The 20738-nt window shown below is 38.0% G+C and overlaps 1 protein-coding gene across 1 annotated transcript; it reads left to right on the top strand.

The window, feature by feature from the left end:
• Positions 1-857: 857 nt before the first annotated feature.
• On the top strand, positions 858-20559 carry anpeplb (alanyl (membrane) aminopeptidase-like b). Its single transcript, XM_085280798.1, has 20 exons — positions 858-1580; positions 3817-3959; positions 4082-4230; positions 4386-4506; positions 5055-5209; positions 5463-5576; positions 5670-5813; positions 5899-5964; positions 7893-7958; positions 8352-8518; positions 9035-9117; positions 9900-10033; positions 11024-11079; positions 12164-12311; positions 12470-12561; positions 13493-13603; positions 15826-15993; positions 16112-16252; positions 17944-18007; positions 19527-20559. Exons 1-20 carry the CDS (start codon positions 952-954, stop codon positions 19686-19688), a joined length of 2913 nt encoding a protein of 970 aa, XP_085136924.1. The 5' UTR covers positions 858-951; the 3' UTR covers positions 19689-20559.
• The last annotated feature ends 179 nt before the right edge of the window (positions 20560-20738 follow it).

The raw sequence follows: 20738 nt of genomic DNA, 5'->3' as shown, positions 1-20738 counted from the left end.
ACCTGACTTTGGCCTCAGGGCGCTGATGGTTGGTCTCCAGTGTTATCAATATGCTCAGGATGATTTGACCACCTTGACCCTCCAACAGCAACATCTGTTCTCAGTACAAATAACCAGCAACACTCCCATCTCCGGCCCTCTTTTCCTGCATTATTCCCATTTTGCCTATTAGTCTCCCTCCTCTTTCCTCTCCTGAGATGAAGAATATGTGCACAGTGGTCACGGTGGTCGTCGTTACCCGCGGTTGGAGCTTTCCAGGAAGTTTAGTGATGTACCAATCATTACGGTCTATGTTCTCCTCTGTTTTTTTTCTTCTGTTTTATTCAGCCCACTCAGCAGTCCTCTCTTTATATACTGTCTTGGTGGGAGAGACTTGCATGGTCTCTGTTTAGATAAGAACCCTTGGACCCCTCCTGCTGCAGAGACTTGCTTGCAGAAATTTAAGGAAGAACAGCTGTATTTCGAAACTTTGAACACCTCTTACAATCAAAAGCGGTGATGCTGGATGTGTTCCCCACTGAGGATTTTGTTGTGCCCGGGGGTGTTTGTGTGTGATTGTGATGGTTTGAGGAGTGTTCACAGAAAGGGAATGTGAGGAAGTGTGGGATGGGGTAGGAGAGTGCAGTGTGAGGACTTGCGGTTTACCTAACCCCAGCATTAGTGGCATGACCGCAGTAACCACCTCCAGATGTTTGGGAGCACAATCTGACTGATTATTTACAGTGAACATCGCCCTCTTCACACTGCAATGTGTACTCTTTGCTCCTTTGGCAGTGTCAAAGTTAATGCTTAATCCAAGTACAGACCCTTAATTGCTAAGGCCAAGCCCTGTTTATTGGAGGGAGGTTACATGCCTGTGAACAGATCAGACAGCACAGACCAGAGGCAGACTCACTCAGGGAATCATCTCTACCAGGCAAGCAGCAGGACGGACCAAAAGAAGCAGCTACAATGCCACTGAAGTTTGGAACGACAAAGGCTATCGCCATCGCCTTTGGTGTTCTGACCGTCTCTTCCATCGGCGGCATGTTCACCATGATTATTCTGTTCAAGGCTCAGACCCAAAACATTACCATGACGCCACCTCCAACCCTGCCACCCACCACCATGGCCCCACCGCCAGACATGCGGCTGCCGAAGAGCTTGGTACCTCAGGAGTACGAAATTGTACTCGCAGTTCACCTCTACACTAAAATCATAGAGGAGGGGAACGGCTCCAATCCCAACATCACCACTCCGAACCAGACCATGATCTTCACGGGAAACTCGACTGTCCACTTTCAATGTGCCCAAAAGACGATGAGCATCTTTCTCAACAGCAGATACCTGAACGTGTCCTCGCCGGTGGTGTTGAACGAAAATACAAAAAGGAATATTAAAGTGTCTGGAATGAAACACCGCGATGATGAAAGTGACTTCCTCGAGCTCGAATTGATGGATCCCTTGGAGACAGGAGGGAACTACTCTTTGTTTTTGTCTTTCCACGGCGAAGTCTCGGATAATCTGGAAGCACTGTATCTAAGCAGATATACTGATGGTATCTTTGACTATGAAAGTGTAGATGATCCAAATGCGGACAGGTACGTATAAAAGCTCTGCGTATAGAATATATATCAATACATTTAATTATTTGTTGAATTTGGAGTTTCTAAAACAATTTCAGAGCTTTTCATTACTGCAACTTTAAAGTTTACGGTATTCCGTACAATAATCGGCAATTAGAGCTTAGAGGGTTTCTGAGAAAGTGAAAGAAATGTGGTCGTGTTTATTCCAGTTGGAAAAATAATCTATATTAAATTAAATCTATATTTAATTTATTTTTTTTTTATCTGAAATCTATGAAAGTTATGTAAGTATTCTGTATTTAATGCTATTTTTAGGATTTCAAGATTCCAATTTTTTCTGGAGTGAAAAATAAATACAAAATTTAAATTTAAGTGTTTTGTTTTTTTTATAAGAAAACTATTAAGGGAAAAATATTTGGAAAGGTTTCAAGGAAAAGGACATAAAGGCTGGATGCTAAATACAAACTGAAAAGAGTCAAAGTTATATTAAGAAAAATAAATAATTAAATAATTTCTTAAATCGATATTTCAAGAAGATGCAACTCCAAATATTAAATGATTAAATAAGTAAATATATAAGCCTTATTTTTGATTTTTAGCATTGTTCAAAGTGTAATTCCCTTTTAATATAAAGGAGAGAAAAAAATATCTATACAAGCTTACAAACTTTATCACTCAGCCATAATAACTGTAATAATTCATAATAAGCCATAATAATATTCCATCAGGTTACAGAGATGTTCAAGTTTCCACAGTGAATTAATTTCTCAACTTGAGTGTTTTTTAGAAACAGTGAGTCATCTGGATGACTAAACACAGTGATAGCTCAAACACAAAGTCATTTTCTAATATAACAATGATGCATCCCACATTTTTTCAAATCACTATTTATTTTCCACTGACGTGCAGTTCTTTGTGTCAGTTTTAATCTGACATGTAAAACAATAACCCAAACTGACTGTTCATCGTACCCTTATCCTAGATGTTGCACAAACCCATAAAAAATAATTCACAGTGGAACTTTGGCATTAAAGTTACAGAAACTGCGGCCAGGACATTTTTGTCTTTTGATAAAACTGAGTTGGCTCAACTGATTTACACAGCTTAAGATGAGGCCTAATCAAAATGCAGTTAAGCTGGAACCAGTAAGTATCCAACAGAAAGGACAAACAATATCTTTCAGAATGAAAAAACCTGTAATAATAGTAAAATAATCCATTCATAATCAATGTTTGTTACAACACGTCGCTGGGGTAACATCACTGATTGGTTACATGTGTGCTTGCACCTGCAGTGGTGTAATAAGTATTTAGTTACAAGTAAAAGTCCTGGCTTTAAAATGTGCCGTAAAAAGAAGTACACAGGCAAAATTTGCAACAGTATCAAAGTAAAAGCAATCATTCTGCAATACGCTCACGATTTTTATAAATATAATCACAAAGATCTTTTTTCAATAGCATCTTAATCTAAAGACCAGTAGCTTCAAATAAATGTAGGTGAGGAAAAAAGTCAAATTAAACTCTAAGAATAAAAGAAGCTATAAAGCAGCAAAGAAGTTTTTTTAAAAAAAGTAGCTTATTGTTTTTCTGTCTTCTCAGTTTTTGATTCTTGGATATGGTGTCTCACATTGAACTTAAAGAGTTGTACACTTATATGTTTACACATTTACAACCTCTGATCACGCACTATTCTACAGTGAAGACAATAATTTAATACATGTAACCAGCCCATTCAGGTGGGGACCTCAACTTTTCAACCGCTACACTTGTACTTCATGTATCCTTTCGTCTTTTTCTTTTTTACAAGAGTACTGCTCACAACTCTCTCACATCTTTTTGTTTTTACACATTCATACTCATATGAATTTGTGAGAATCAGGCACATCCAAAACCTAACCAAACCAAACCAAACCCAACATACATGAACACCTAGACATAGAACACAATGAACACCTTGGGATAGTTACACACACATCTTTTTCTCAGTTGTTGTTAACCAGCTACACTCTGTCTTTTCCATTTCTCACTCATTAATGTTTTTAACAAGTTATTGTGCATTCTTTAAATGGTACAATATGGCCACAAGATGATTCACTTGCAATTAATGTAACAAATTAGTCAAAAAAGTGCAGCAACATCATAGTCAAAGACCAATAAAAGCTGTTAGCGATGATAAAGAATATGTTGGGACATTTTGATCCAATTATAAGAGACCTGAACACTCTCTCGCTCTCTATTCCCTGTATGCTTAGATTCATTGCTGCCACCAATCTGCAGCCAACAGATGCCAGGAAAGTGTTTCCTTGTTTCGATGAGCCAGACATGAAGGCTGTGTTTAAATTGACCATCATCCACAGGCGAGAAACCAGAGCTCTGGGAAATGCAGCCCCTTATGGTAAAAACAAGTTCCTGTGTCAATACGCGATATAGGTCACCTGCTGAGGAGTCAAACATTAACTTTAACAATAGGAGTAAAAGATGTCCTCATTATGTATTTCCTTGTCTCCCTTCTTTCAGAAAGCAACATTTTAGATGACGAATGGCAATACACTATCTTTAGAGCAACACCAAAGATGTCCACCTACTTATTCGCCTTCGCAGTGGTCGACGACAGCTTCAAATCCATCCCCTCTCCAAGCTCTGATACTGATCGCGTGGAGATAAATGTAGGCTACATGTCCTGCAGGATGAATCTGATGCAGTGTTACTGATGTTTTTGTTTTTGCCAGTACACTTTGAAAGTCAGCAAAACGGGGCTAGTAGCCAGTGAGGTTTTACTATTTTTACCACTCAGTGCCATTTCTGTGTTTTGTTTGTGCAGACGTATGCTCGTCCTGAAGCCATCAATGCAGGACACGCTGATTATGCCGGCGACATTGCCAGAAAGCTCCTTCGATTCTACGAAAGCCAATTTGAAATGAAATATTCAATGGGAAAAATAGGTAAACTATACCTACTTACATCTGTGAAGGGTCTCAGTCATCCAGGTCATTGTAGTCTAAGCAGCTTGGAAAGAAAGGTGTCTGGACTTCTCGGATGAGAGGTGAAACGTCTTCAAGAAACTTAAAGAAGTCCAGGCGCCTCTCTTCCCAAACTATACCTACTTACATTTCAGTCTTCTTCTTTTATCAGCTCACTTTTGGGGTCACCCGCACAAAACGGTCTTTGTTCAGTATGTTGCTTTTATTGTGGATATAAACTCCCATGAATTAAATGTGTTGAACCCACACTTTGACTTGTTATCCACATTTTATGGCTCACAAGTACTGTTTTTGATTTTTAGATGCATCACTTACTGCTTAATCAAAATACTGTATTGAGTAGCTCATACATGTCTCATAGGGGATAATCTGGTTTTTAATACTGAAGGGTCTTTATGCTCTGATATGAAGCACCTTAAATTATGTTGTTGTGAATTGGTGCTATGTAGACCGAACTGAACTGAACTGATTTGAACAGAATTGTGTCCATTTCTTTGTGATCTCCTTAGACCAGCTTGCACTGCCAGACTTATACCCTGCTGCGATGGAAAACTGGGGACTGATCACATACCAGGAAGGATTCCTGCTCTATCAGGAAGGCGTCTCCTCCCTGTTGCACAAGGAAGATATTGCCACTGTCATTGCACATGAACTGGCACACCAGGTTAGAGAGCAGTAAAACGAATAAAGCATCTGATTTCAATCCTCTGAGTCATTTTCCTGTTAAGACCACAGACAGGAGTAGCAAAACATATGGTTTTAGCAGCAAAAGTAAAGATCATTCAACATTTTCACATGATAAGAAACACCGTTTTGGATTAAGGAAGTTGTTTTTAAGTTTATTACAACTTTTACAACAATATTGAATAGCAATGCAACCTTTCCTGTGCAATGATTTATTTTTATTTTGTTGGCAGTGGTTTGGAAATGAGGTGACAATGAAATGGTGGAACGACCTTTGGCTGAATGAGGGCATTGCTACCTACCTATCTTACATTGCTGTGGACAGTGTGGAGCCTACATTCAATATAGTAAGTCCAGCCTTGCAATATCTCTGGAGTTCTGCTAAATGCTCAGGCAAAATTGTTTAAGCTTACAGTCTCGTCCATGTTTGTTTTCTACAGAAAGAAATATCTATCATGAATGATCTCCACGATGCATTTAGAGAGGATGCTTTGGCCTCATCCCATCCTCTCAGTCCTGCATCAAAAGAGATCAATACGACAGATCACATCCTTGGAATGTTTGATTCGATCAGCTACAGCAAGGTAGCTAGTCAAAGCTGTTAATACACAATTTGCCACCGTGTGTTTTCTACTAACAGGAACATGTAATCTGTGTTCACTTTGTTAGGGCGCAATTGTGCTGAGAATGCTGGCAAACCATGTGGGAGAAGTTGTTTTCAACAAAGGGCTCCAAGTAAGCAAAAATGATTTTCCTTTCAGGTCCTTCCCAAGGCTTAAACGATCGTGGCTCAAGAGTTGGCAGTTCATCTTGTAATCGGAAGGTTGCCGGTTCGAGCCCCGGCTCTGACTGTCTTGGTCGTTGTGTCCTTGGGAAAGACACTTCACCCTTTGCCTGCTGGTGGTGGTCAGAGGGCCCGGTGGTGCCAGTGTCCGGCAGCCTCGCCTCTGTCAGTGCGCCCCAGGGCGGCTGTGGCTACAATGTAGCTGCCATCACCAGTGTGTGAATGTGTGTGTGAATGGGTGGATGACTGAATGTAGTGTAAAGTGCTTTGGGGTCCATAAGGACTGAGTAAAGCGCTATACAAATACAGGCCATTTACCATTTAAACTTAAAAACAAACAATAAAACTAAAGGGTTTCACTTGACTGCCAGTCTGCAGTTGAAACTCACTTCTGCCAAGACAATCCAAATGCAGAATCCTGGAAACGTTTTCATGAGAAAATCCAACCATTTTGATGATGTCATGGCTCATGTATCTGGAGCCATGACAATATTGAAAGAGGACACAGATGTAGCAATCGTACCATTTGATGCTTTAATTAGCTATTAAATCTCATCTAATATGCATATAACTTGTTTGCTTTTGAAACCAAAGTCTTGGCAAATGTAAGGAAACGGAACATTTGTGAAGTCCCTTGTGTGCTACAAAACTCTGAGCGCCTCACAGGCTTTTGAGATGGATGGAAAGGAAGAGCAGATTTGGCTGGCCATAATTGGTGCCAGATATTGACACATAGGCTTACGTAGCCACAGCTTGTGGCATTACGAAATGAACTCACTAATTTTTGTCCACAGGATCAGGATTTGTCCCACTGTAGCTGTCATCCCTGTTAGTCTGACTTACTGAACTGGGCTACTTCAGCCCCCCTGCAACTCTGATGTTGGAAGAAAATAGATGGGTGGAATTTATGAATGCAGCTTAGCAACAAAGCTTGCAAGTGTTAGCTGATAACTTAGCACTCCAGCCTTTGATCCAAATATGGTAACTTCTGCATTTAAAAAAAGAAAAAAAGACACGGTGGTGGCCAAAATGCTAATAAGGCATCACAATCTGCACTCCAAAACCAGTGGGTGGTGTCACAGTGGTTACGCCCATCCTTTGAATACAGTCTTTGATCCAGCGGTGTATTGTTTCAGTTTAGTCGTGTAAAATGATCTTTGGAAACTTTTGAAACAACTGAAAAAATAATAATAACACAAAGTTGTAATTCCGAAATGGATCAGGCTTCATTTGAAAGGCAACACTTTCTAGTTTCATAAAACTTGTCTGTATATCATGTGGCTAAAATAATCCCAAACCCTCGACAGGTTGCAGGTAACCTGGTGTATTCGAAGAGGTTAACCTTTTTTTTTTTACCATCAATAGACACCAGCTTCTGTCATACATCCAAATTGAACATGTTGAAAATAAAGCCCTCAGTGCTGCTCTGAACGAAAGCATTCCAACATCTGGTTCGTGTCTGCAGAAATGGGGAAGGCACGCAGCTTTTGTCCACTTGTGTTTTCCACTGCCTCATGCAAAATGAATAAGGGTGTTGTGTTTTCCTTGTCAGATATACAAGGAAGAGGCTAAATGTCTGTTCAAACCTTCATTTTTGTAACACACCAAACTCATTGTGAATGTTCACGTGTATCCGGGCAGAAGACTAAAAACAAAACAAACAAAAAAACAAGGAAAAACTAAAACGTCTTTTACTCAGAGATTTATTACAACATCACATCTCCCTCAGGTCCAACTGCTCACAGCTGCAATTGAATCTTTTCACCCAGCTCTTATTCCAACAGCTCCACGGGGAAATAATTCTTTTTTTGTGCCTGATGCAACTGTGTCCACTGTTACTCAATCGTTCTGATTTGCTCTGCTTTCATATATTTCATAGATGTATCTCAAGGCCTTTCAATATGGAAACGTAGAAAAGGATGACCTCTTGAAGTATATACAAATGGTAAGATGATAAATTATCCAGGCTGTTTTATTCTGCCAAATTTCTGTTGCTTACTCTATGCGTGCCTTGTCATCAAAATCATTCCCACACTTTCATTGCCTGAGGATTAATCACAACATTGTATTTATCCCAGATTTTAAGTATTTTGGACAAATCATAGTTTTTGGTCTGTGTTTTAGCTCATTTAATTTAAAACAATGGCTAGCACATTAAAATGCCAAACAGCAGCTTTTAGAAAGCAAAGACCTGCGTGGTATATTTAGCTCTTTTAAAGCAAAGGGTTCGAAAATGTTCAGATACTAATGAATTCAGTTATCATAAATCATATTTACAAATACATCGGGTTTGGACTGCACATGGAAAGATATTCATTGGCTTGTTTAATGTTGGCAGGCTGCGACTCAGAACCGCGGTAACAAAGCTGTCCGCAACACTGATGACATCGCTGGATTCATGAACCCTTGGACCACCCAAAGTGGCTATCCTGTCATTACCATCAACACTACCAATGGACAAGTCTACCAGAAGCAGTTTCTCTTCAATAACTCTGCCAATTCCTCGTAGGTGTCTTCCACATCTTTCTACAAACTTGACCTAACTTTGTGTAAACCAACTATTTTTTTTTCCAGCCTAGACAAATCTGTAATAAAATCATCTAGCTTGAGTTAACATTTTGTACCACTTTTAATGATAATACAGATTAAATAACCATCTGTGGTAAAAAGTCAAGTTATTCAATGAATAACTCACATCGTTAAGAAAGTATTGGGCCACAACTGATTTCATTGCTTTTGGATGCGCCTTTGCCTTCGAACTCCATGATGCTGCCATGATGAATCATACAGGGTCCAGACTGGGATACCTCCAGATCCTGGAGACTCTGGCATGATAGTGGCACAGATTAGGTTATTACAAAGGAAAATAGATTTCATGCTCATGTTTTTGTCTCTAAAATGCTTCTTTTCAGTTTGTGAGCTTTAAAAAGTCTGTAAAACTCACAATTATTGCTCACTTTATTTTCTGGGGCATGTGAAACTACATCCAGTGTAAGATCTACCTGTTCTTTTTCTGTTTAGCAATTCATGGACAGTGGAGATTGAGTTCATCTCAAATGCGTCGTCTAAATTCGAGAAAGTGTATTTGTATAACAACAAGCCAGGTAAGATGCAGGAGAACACAAAGTATTTTTTATTTTACATCTTCTGTTTCAAAGGGAACCAGAATAATGTTTTATTTTATTATTAATGTGGGATGAGACATAATCAAGCCATTGGTTAAAAAAACAAACAAACAAAAAAACCACAAGCATTTTTCAGTGAAATGTTTATTTGCCCCAAAAGTTCTTAAATCAGCTACAAAGGCTTTAGATATTCCTGGAATGGAATTTTCTTTAAATGCACAAAAATAAAAATTGGCCAAAGAAATGTTTTGCATATATTTTAGGAGGTATAGAAAACCATTAATCACATACATCGTTAATCATCCTTAGTGTTGCTGAATTTGAATGACATTTGTGCATGTAATGTTGCAAACACATACAGTGTCAGAATAGTTAATCATACAAACTGACTTTCAAGACACAAAAAAGCATCAAAACAACTACAGATAAACAGATGTGAATCCCAAATGCCACCTGACGTGTCCGTGAAAAAATACAGAACAAAAGGAAGCGATAATGGGAATTTATCACAAAGAGTAAAAGAGTTGCAAAAATGACATCAAAGATATACGAACCAAAAAACGGAGATACAAAAACATCTGGGAGAAGCAAAATGACTGCACACAGTGCATCTGCTTTCAGTTTGGTTGTCTTCATGTTTTTACTTCTTAAGTCTCGTCTCAGTCTCTGTCAAGTTTCCTTTTTCTCCATTCAAGTGCTTCATTTTACTCACTCGCAAAAAAATGTAACACATTTTCAACTAATTGATGTCTCGTGAACAGTAAACAAAGAAGCTTTCATAGCTAAGAATGGTGAATGGATCCTGGCAAATATCAACTGCATCGGATACTACAGAGTCAATTACAATCCAGAGAACTGGGAACGCCTTCTAGCACAGCTGCAGAAGAATCGGCATGTAAGTACTGGGCCACTCCAGTTTTACACATTTTACTGGGTGATTTTTACTGGAAATATTACGACATCTTATCTTCTGAAGCTTCTTTGTTCCATACCAGGCAATAAATGCAGGGATTTTGTGAGTTATTGGTTAATTATCAAAATAAAATCTAATTACATTTATATAAACTGACAAGGTTATATTGAAGAGAAATAACTTATTGTCGAAGGCAGATTCATTGGACTGCAAAGGTTTTCTAGAGGCTTTAAAGAGCAACAATAAAAGCATCCAAGTTTGCTTCCTTTATTACACAGTGAAGTTTGATAGATTGTGTTGGAGGGTAAGCCAGAGATGCTGTTTGAACAAAGTAGACCAGACCAAGAATTGGCCTTGAACCAAAAGCTCAGAGGTTAACTCAATCCTTCAAAGCGAACATTTGTCGTCGTAGATCCCGAGTTACACAAAAAAGGCCTTACTTGTGCCTCACGTATAACTTTTACAACTAACCTGCTTTTTTCTGGATGTACGAGTCTGTAGTTCTATCAGCAATGTCGTCACCATGTTCACGGATTGTTTGGTTGGTTGATCTACCACTCAGTTGTTCATGTTCTGTCATCAATAATTCGCGGTGCAGAGAAAGAAAGCTTTCTTAACGCCTGTGACTTTCCATCCAGTGCAACGAACGGGGCAAGGGTTACTATTGTTACAGTTTCTGCTACAAAGCACACACTGACTAAGGCAACTCCTCTTAAACACTTGTCATAAACATACCTGAATTCCCTATGACACTGATTGGGGAACAAAACAAATGGTGGAGGGAGAATAATTTTGTGGACAAACACGGGATAGCAGGAGTAGAGAATTCCAGGTTAGTGGGTGGGAATCAGATGGCAAGGAAAGTCACGTTCAGTAACCTTTAAAGTCTTTAACTTTAAAATGGCAGCTCCCAGGTAAGAAAGAAGTAGCGCTCGGTGGCTCTCTAACTTTGAAACTCTTGTGTTTTTCCAGAGTATCCCGCTGTTGAACAGAGGGCAACTTATTGATGACGCATTTAACTTGGCAAGGTACTGACTGTGACCTGTTCATTTAATAAAAAAATAATAATGCTGTGCTATTAATATATTAGATATGTTAAGCGATAAGAGGAAACTAGAACGTCATTAAGAAGTCCACTTAACTTAACATGCAGCTTTGCATCAGGCAGTGGTTTGCTGAATATTTAGATCTGGCCTTTTGAAAAACTCTCTCATTCTTTCAGTATTAATCACAAACCCCCTTCCAAACCAAACAGCCTAACATTATTAAATGTTATTTGACATTTATTTTACCAAAGAACGTGGCTACTTTGCTCCAGTTTCTAGGGAAGGCATTTATTTGAGATAATGAAGTATATTATATGTGTTTTATTGAGATATTGGATTAGCTGGAGCCTGTCATGGTAGGCTACACCCTGGACAGGCTGACACGCTATCACAGAGCTAACACACGCTATTGACACCCTGCTGCTTATTGCAGCTAGCTGGACATTAACCCTGTGAGCTCTTGTTATGATCGGTGTTATCCCCAGCTCTAACCCTAGTCTTGGCAGTCGGGGTAAAAAAAAAAAAAATCCTTGTAACTTACAGGCATTACTTACATTTTTCCCCCAAAAATGCCCTTTTGTTTTTCTCCAAAACTCAGGGTTAGACATGCCAGTGATTTCAACTCATACCTCAGAGAGTTAAATGCAAATAGATAATTTTCTTTAGACAACAACATTTGTCAGCCATCATTATTTTACTCATCCGGTCATCTGTCCAGGATAGGGTTGAGTTTTGTTAGAGCCAATTATTAAACAGGCAAATCCCGACAAGTCACAGCGGGCACTTTAAATAAAGTCTGAGACATTTTGCCGCTGCAGTATTTCTAAAAAAAACATTTTCCATTTGATCTGATGCTAACCAAAGACGTCCCAACCAAATTGTGGAGACTTAATTTTTTCATAACATTTAGCTGTAAGAAAATGTGATTGTAGAAGCAGTCCCATTGGAGGTTGTATAAATAAAAATGGCTAAAGCACAGGCGGTGTGTGGATGCTCCAATATTGCTTTTTTGTGAATTTTGAATAAATGGCTGTACTGACTGAGATCTCACTCTTGTTCTAATCAGGGCTAAACTTGTCAACGTGACTCTGGCTCTGAATTCAACCCTTTTCCTCACAAAAGAGACAGAGTTTCTTCCCTGGGAGTCAGCGGTCAGGAATCTCGAGTACTTCATCCTCATGTTTGACCGCTCTGAGGTGTATGGACCCATGCAGGTATCTGTCATCTGTTTTCACTAGTTGTAAAACTTGTCTTATGTTATTATATTTAACAGGCTTAATGTGATCTTCTGATTTTGTTGATGTTCAATAATTGGAACAATGTGCAGAAAATATTGTATACATTGCCGAAACTCTGCCGTCTCTTCCTGCAGACATACCTGCGGGAACAGGTTAGAGAGCTGTATAACGTCTTCAAAAACGACACGGACGATGACCGCGTCCCACAGAACGATCACTCCTTACAGTAAGTAAGATCTTTATTTTTAAGACGGAATTCATCCTGAGTTAATCGTCAACAGATTTACACATGCTTGCATGTAGTTTACGGTTCATAAAATCACACTCGAGTCCAAAGGTGCTAATAAAAAGCAGATGTGTGAGTTTGTATTTTTGCCTTTGTGCTGTAACAGATGTGTGATGTGGACTGTCAGTGTTGTTTTAAAGGAAGCAGTTCTCGTGTCATCAAGGATCATTTAAAGTGGTCTGCTTTTTTCTCATATAAACTGTTGCAGGGGTGGATGTTCATGTTAAACACGGCCAAGGTTTCAAATAATGACTTCATCAAAAAACACAGGTCTCAGAAAGAAAGAGTGGGGATATCTGTTAACTGGACTGTTCTAGTAACGTATAAGAATAAAACTGTAGAGCTGGAAGTAAGAATGATAAACTGTAAACTGATTATTTGATAATTAATCTTTGTTTATGTGGCACAACAATATGGCATTATAGGTCGACGTGATAATGAGGGTAGAATTAGTCTTAGTGGTATCATTTTCACCTTTCCTTAGAAATTGCCACTTGTTAGTCATTTATTCTTCTGTAACTGCACTTTAAGTGTCACTAAGAGTACATTCAGCTGCTGAAAATTACGCCCCAAGTTAGAAACATTTACCGGGTAAATGCTGAGCAGTCACTGGCTGTATGGCTAGACCACAAAGTGCTACCAAAAGATGACATAAAAGAAAGAAACTGGAAGCTTTCAATGAACGCGTAGGCCCTCTTGGTTTCAAAACCATTGGTAAAACAATTCGTTAGAGAACTGTCAGTGTTAGATGAGTAGTAAGAGTCCATTTAAGGGTTAAAAAACTCCTGTCTCCAAATTATTCTCATATTTGGAAACACTCTGGCATTTCATACCTTTGCATTTATCATACAAAATGTTGTTCCATCCTAAGGTACACCCAGCTCTTAGCCATAAAGCTGGCATGTTCCAATGGACTACCAGAATGCGTAGAGATGGCTAAGCAGAAGTATGCCGCCTGGATGGAGAGCAACAATACCAACAGGTGTGGACTTTTCTAGAATAAGTATCTTTGTTTTCTGTGTCACACTTTCTGGAATTATCCAATGATCATCTAACTGTATTAGCTTTCCATATATTCTGTAGCTTTGCTCTCCGGTAATGATTTAGTAAAGGTATGTGTAATCTAATCCCTCTTTCATGTCAGTTGTTGGTATCTGTGCATTGTGGATGTTGGTAAAGCTGCACTTGGTGGGATTTTCAAGCAATCTCACTCTAATTTTCAATTCCAACATCTTTTCCCAAACAAGTGCTCTGGTGCGCTTACAGCTAGCATTTTTGAAAAGTTTCCAAGTGCAACTTTAAAAAATTGGGACTAAGACTGTATATAAAGGATGGACGTAGCCACAATGACATCACTAATTGGTTAGGGACCTTGAGGCGTGGATCTGACTAAGAACCTAAGGAACAACACGACACTCATCTGCAGTGTCGGGGAAAAGCAGACAGTGTATTCTCTCAACCCCAAACTGGTTGCAGTAAATAGCTGCCCCTCTCCAAGCCTGCTTCTGCTGCAGGTGTCTTCCTGTAAAAAAGGAGTTCTTCCTTCCATGTTTCCACATGTTTGTTCATAAGGGATTGTCTGATCGCTGGGGTTTTCTCTGTAATATTTGTAGGACCTTCGATTTCCTATACAACAAGCTTTGAGGCTACGTCTATCTTTTATTTACAGTTAAATACGTTCACTGCATGTGCTTGTTACTTCAATGTGGAAATGCCTTTGTGCTTGACTGCAATACTGTGTGGATATGTATGCTCCATGTTATACTGTATACACATTATAAATTAGGGCGGGGGGGCATATTCTGGATTTGTTATCTTGTGTTCAAGAAAATCAAAATCATCTTCAGAGAAGTCACAGAATAGTAACCAAAGTCTGACATCCATGGATTCTTTTATATTCTTTAGCCTTTATTTTGTCCAAAAATGCTCACTTGGGCCGTGTATATGTCTGACTTTGCCAGATGTGACAACAACTTCAATCTAAAATGAGTACATCAAGGATAAAATGAGATTTAATTAGATTTAATTATGTCAGACTTAGACATTCTGTCAGTTTCTTTTGCTATATCACTATACTAAAAAGCAAGACTGCAGAAAGACAAACAGACACTCGTCTCACACTCATGACTCCAGCATAGTGAACCCAGCACTTAAGCTCTCAACTTAATCACTTACTGTAAAACCGCTAAGCACACTTTGTCTTTTTAATCTGGGGGTGTTGAAAGTCAAGAGGTTGAAATAAATATTTTCGCCATGCAAAACCTGAACATGAAATGGGAATATAATTCAGATGTGGATACACATGAATACCATATTTCCTTTATCATGCAACTCAGACATTTATGATGGGATACAAATAGACTATAAAAGAGGCTAAAACAGGTCTTGCATGTAGCTGTGCCTCCAAGATCAATAAATGGCCTTCAGATTATTTTATCCCAGTTAATAGATTTCATGTTCCATAACAACAGCTTTTTGTATCAGAAAGAATTAAATAGCCAAAGCTCAAAGTGGTTTATATTTGCTTTATCGCTCCCGCATTCTTGGCCTGCATGTTACTGCAGTGGTTAGCACAGTTGCTGCAAAGCAGAAGGCTGTAGGTTTGAATCTGCTGCTCTGCACGGCGTCTCTACCAGTGGTATTTGTGGAGGTAGGGAAATGAGCACGATTCGTGATTTGTCTGTCTCTACGGCTCTGCCAGGATACCTCAATAACACAAGTTGAAGAAGTCCTTAAGAACCTGGATGGATGGGACATCATTTCACTTTTCAAACTAATTTAGACATCAGGGGACATTTTCTCTTTTAGCATATGGACTTTTCCAAATCTTAAAAAATCTAGCAGTGTTGTGTTTTCATTGAATTTTTGATGGGTGGGCAGATGTTGGACCATGCCATTGGATGTCTTCTTTTTCAATTGTCAACAACGTCAATAATTTGAGCATTTTCTGTGACTTCTGTAAACATCAATATATAAACCACATATATAAACTGACAATGTTCACAGTCTACTATACTGATGAGCCATTTCTATAAAGTATAATGGACTGCATTTTATTTTGGCGGGTAGAGTTTTTTCTTATACTGCTGATGAGATTCCTTCTGAAGCAAAAACATGTGATGTCAGCCGTCCAGCACAAAGAAAAAAATGTGAAAATTAGATGGTCCTGAAACAGGAAAAATAAAGTGTGTGTGTGTGATTCAGCATCCACCCAAACCTGCGGTCTGAAATCTACTGCCAAGCTGTGGCTGCTGGTGAGAAGGAAGAGTGGGAATTTGCCTGGGACATGTATCAGACCTCCAGCAACACCTCGGAGAAAGAGCAGCTCCGTCGTGCTCTGTCCTGCACCAAGAAGATCTGGTTGCTCAGCAGGTAAAGCATAAAATCCTAAAGTGTATGCCACATGTGTAAACTGTTTTAATAAAGCAGTTCCCAATACACATGGGTTTTATTCATTAGGTTTCCAGTAAGAGCCTTCCTTATCTTGCAGATACCTTGATTACACTTTGGACCCTGAGAAGATACGTCTGATGGACGTCGCTTCTACAATTTACTACATAGCCCAGAACTCAGCGGGGCAGGCGCTGGCCTGGAACTTTATCAGAGCAAACTGGGACTACGTCAGCCAAGGGTAGGTTGCTATTTAAACTGCTTTTAGTCCCTCTCATATTGGTTTTTACAGATGCCATCTCATTTTCTGAGTCATCTCTTTTGCACTGTGGATTAGACAAACATACATGATGCCAGTATTCTTGGGTTGAGGTTGATGATAGGTCACATTTCCTTCAGTGATGAGTGTTTATTTAGCCTTTTTATTCCAACAAATTTACAAGGAGTTTAAGAATTCATGGCTTACCTCAGAACATACACTTATAAAGGTGGAGGAGTTTCCATAACACCCCAGTTAGATGTGTGAAAACTCTGGATGAGCTCAGTTTTTGGCAGTATGACCTCATTTCAGCTGGCTTGTAAAAATGTGAATTTGCTCAGTGGCTTCCTGTTGTAGAATTGCGAGTATATTTCAATGGTGTTGGCACAAAGCAACAAAAACAACCAACCCACAGCAGCGTGTTTCTTTTTTTTCCTCCTATTGATTTAGTTCAAGAAGACAATAAAATGCAGCACTGTTGCAACCATTGGTAGCTATGTTTCTGACTATTTAACAGGAGGGACAATGCAAAAAGAAAATATCCATATATGGGATTACCTGGCTTGGTGTGGATATGATCTTGTGGTGTCTGCATTGACCTTATGGCTCTAAGTTTAATGTGATTAAATATTATCTCCTTTTTAGATCTGTTTATCTATGATGGCCTTCTGGAGTGCAGTTTGAAGGCCATAAGTTTTCAGCCAAAAAATGACCTGCCTTTAAGAAGACGTGTAGCCTGTTTTAGGTCGTGGTTTCAGGTTTTTCCTCCTGAATTCGACATGTTCATTCAGTCTCAGCTGCGCCTTCAACCCACTTGCCAGCATCAAACAGACTAACCAAGACTAGATAAGAGAAATCTTTATTGGTGTCCACAGGGGAAATGTAGTTGCTTGAGAAACTTGAAGCTAATGAAGAGCAAAAAAAAAAAAACATTAACAGTACAAGTTTTGCTAAGAAACAAGCCAACAGTGTCAAGATAACTACAATATTTTTTCAGGATTGGGTGGAGACCAAAACTGAACTAACAAAGTAACGTTACCAGTTTTTGGTTGAAAATGAAAATATGGCGAGGGCTTGGGGTTATATGGCGCCACCACATGTTTCTCGATTATGTTTTGGCTTCTGCTTTATGCGCAGAGGAGACATATTTGCTGCTTCATCACAGAGAGTCGAGGGCCTCGGCTGGTTCAGGGGCCAGATGTTTATAGAGCACTTTTAGTGACCTGTGAACAAACTAGCTGGGCCATAAAAAAATCAGGCATTTATAAACAGTCGACTATAAAAATCCTGCACTGTGTCATCAAGTGCAAAGGTCCTGTTATTTAATCACTTCTTATCATTACCTCTCCTGTTTGTGCTGTTACCAGGAAGTTAAAATAAACTGTATCACAGTATAATTAAAGGGCGGCGGCGGGGGGGGGGGTCATTTCGTGGCCACACTGACATGCGAACGTTATCTAAAGTAAATTATTTAATCAGCAGGGGATTGAAACTCAATTTTTCCTTGACTAATCATTACCTGTCATTACCAAGTTCATAATGTAAAACAAATGAAAACTAACTAAAACTAACCATCAGTATCAACTTACGGTAGTTGATACTGATGGTTAGTATCAACACTTATAAATGAATCACTTGAGTTTCACTGAAAACTGTTGCTAATATTTTACCAGGGACGGGGCGATGCTGATTGCAGGAGTGACCAGCAGATTCTCGACAGAGTTTGAACTGGAAGAGGTAATTTACCAGTCATTTTTATTGCTAAAATGAGTATGAGTATGCAGGAGTATGAGTTGTCTTTCTAATCACAATCCAGTAATCTGCTCACACCAAATCAGATACACCCCAATACTTCATTTATTTATGACTCCATAATTAATCTTACTTACCTTTGACAGATGACACAGAATTTGTGTCATTAGCTTTATTTCCCTTGTACTAATCAGCAGTTCTCAAAACTCTTCTTCATTAACACATTTAACACGGTCATTTTTATTTGTATGAAGTTAACTGCTACAAATGACACATTAGTTTCTGAAATCTCACTTGACAAAAGCTGAATGTCTTATTTTTCAACTATGTTTCAGCTCATATTTATTCAATTACATAACAGGTTACTCACATATTATTTACCTTCAGCCACCCTTTTACCTTTTTCAGCAAACATTTACATTTAGCCACATATCAACATTCTTTATTTTAACTTTATATTAATGTTACTGTTTTACTTTAGCTGTTCTAATCATTGCTTTTAGTTTTTTTATATTACTTCCAACTATTTCAGATCTTTAGCTTTTTTTTTTAATTGTTGAATTTATCATTTACATTTAGCTTTTTAAACATTCATAACTTACTTTTAGATATATTTTAAAAATGGGAACTATTGCTTTTCACTTTTTCAATATCATGTCATGTTTCAGGTAATTAAATTATTAGCTGTTGTTTTAACTAAATTACTTCGTTGTATCTTTATCTTTCAATACATATGTAACTTACATTAGTTAAATATTTTATTTAACCGTTTTTCATGATTATAAATATGACATTTTCTTTTTTAACCTTCTGAAGATAATTTTAAACATTTTACCTGCCAATACTTTTGGCCTTTAAACATTACTAAATGAGTATTATTTAAGACACTGTCTGTGGTGTTTTCATTATTTATGCTACTTATTTGAGCTTTTTCAACATTTCCAACATTCACAGCTGTTCAGAAAAGGGAAAGAAATGTAATTTCACATGCTGTTACTTTTAGCTATATTTTAACAGTGGCAACAGCTGCTTTTAGCTCTCTCTTTTAGCTTTTTTTTTTTATCTAAATGCTAATTACAATATTGTAGCTATTCTTTTAGCTAATTACTCCAACATATCTGTATCCTTTTCAATATGTGTAAATTAGATTCAATATTTTATTTAATCATTTTTTCATGAGGGCATAATTACATTTTCTTTTTTATCTTTTAAGTTTATCTATGAATTATATTTTATTTTTAACTCCAAATATTTTAACTGTTGCACCAATTACTTTAGGCCTTTCAACATTGTTGAATTATGTTGAGATCATTGTTTTATTCACCGTCTATAGCATTTTCATAATTTATACTACTTTAGCTTATATTTCAAGTATTGTATTTAATTTAATAATGTTCAAAAACTGATAGCTGCAGAAAAAAGAACAGAAACGGTCTTTCACATGCTGCTGTGTCATGCCAACACCTAACTTTGTGTTTTTTTTCTCACCCCTTTGTGTCTACAGCTCATGCGTTTTCAAAATTACGACCTGGGTGGTGCCTCCAGGGCTGTGTCTCTGGCCATCGAGCAAACCCAAGTGAACATCCAGTGGGTCAAAGAGAACAAAGACGATGTTCTGCGGTGGTTCGAACAAAAAACTTCTTCTGTAAGACAAAAGGAGTACTAACAGGTTCAGAGCCTCTGATCTGATTGCCAGCTTATTCTCTCGAAGCTGCACATTTTTAGTCAATATGACTTTACAAGAAAAAGAATTGAATGTAATTCAATTCCAAGCTGAAATATGACTTGTGCAGCACATAGTATATTATAATAAGTACTAAGAGAAATGTTCAGTATTCATGTATATACTTCTGTGCATTATTTATACCATACACTCAATGAAAATGGAGAAATAAAAACCAATCTGTTCAACATTTGTGAATTTTGCACATAATGCTAATGAAGGATGTATTAGCTGTATGGCTGCATGTTAAAAAATTGCATTTATCCTAGAAAATCCATTGTTGCTTTGCATAATTGCTTTTTAGGGGTTTGTTTAGTTTAGTTTATTTTAAGTGAAAACAAACGTCTCTTTGTTCCATTTGCTTCTGTTGCCACTTTGTCGTTTGCAAAATCTATTAAATGTGCTATAATCAAGAAGCCAAACTGATCTTGCGTTGCTGAAATTGTTATATTTAATAATAAAATACACACGAGCCTTTTAATTGTGTTACTTTGGTTAATGGGTATTGCAACAATGTCACAACTGGAATGCTTTTGGGGTGTGACTGCTTACAGTTAGGAAAAACGAAAAGTTTGTTCCTAATATGTTTAAAAGTTGATGTCCCTTACCCAAAGAGACTATATGTGTGAAATTTAAATTATACAATTTTAGGGGAAAAAAAAAACCAATATAAAACTTGAAAATCGTCAAAATTTGTCTGTTTCTTAGTCTGTATCTGCAATACAGGCACACTCTCTGAAGTGCATCAAGTTTGGTCTCAGTAGTTCTTTCCTGAAAATATTGAAAGCATTAAAATAAAAATTGTTTCCCCAAATTTTGTTGCATTGCTCCTATGTTCTAAAATGCATTAATGATGTGAATGTGATTGTGATTTGAGGCTTTATAACTGACTTTCCCTGAAGAAGAACCCCAGCTGGGTTTGTGACATTAAGCTCTAATTAGGACACTGTATGTTCCTCTGCACACAGTGAAACTTTAATTAGCTGAAATCCC

This window comes from Mchenga conophoros, linkage group LG7 (assembly GCF_057382185.1).
Source record: "Mchenga conophoros isolate Kocher_MC1m ecotype Shallow Benthic linkage group LG7, M_conophoros_male_GT1.1, whole genome shotgun sequence".
NCBI classification, from domain to species: Eukaryota; Metazoa; Chordata; class Actinopteri; order Cichliformes; family Cichlidae; genus Mchenga; species Mchenga conophoros.
Note: the sequence above shows the minus strand (reverse complement) of the source record. Positions and strands in the feature narration are given on the sequence as shown.

Coding starts and splice junctions, on each gene's coding strand:
- anpeplb (XM_085280798.1), top strand. CDS start 952: ATGCCACTGAAGTTTGGAACGACAAAGGCTATCGCCATCGCCTTTGGT. Junction 9,118..9,899: donor TTTGTATAACAACAAGCCAG/GTAAGATGCAGG, acceptor TCTCGTGAACAG/TAAACAAAGAAGCTTTCATA. Junction 12,312..12,469: donor AGGTGTATGGACCCATGCAG/GTATCTGTCATC, acceptor CTCTTCCTGCAG/ACATACCTGCGGGAACAGGT.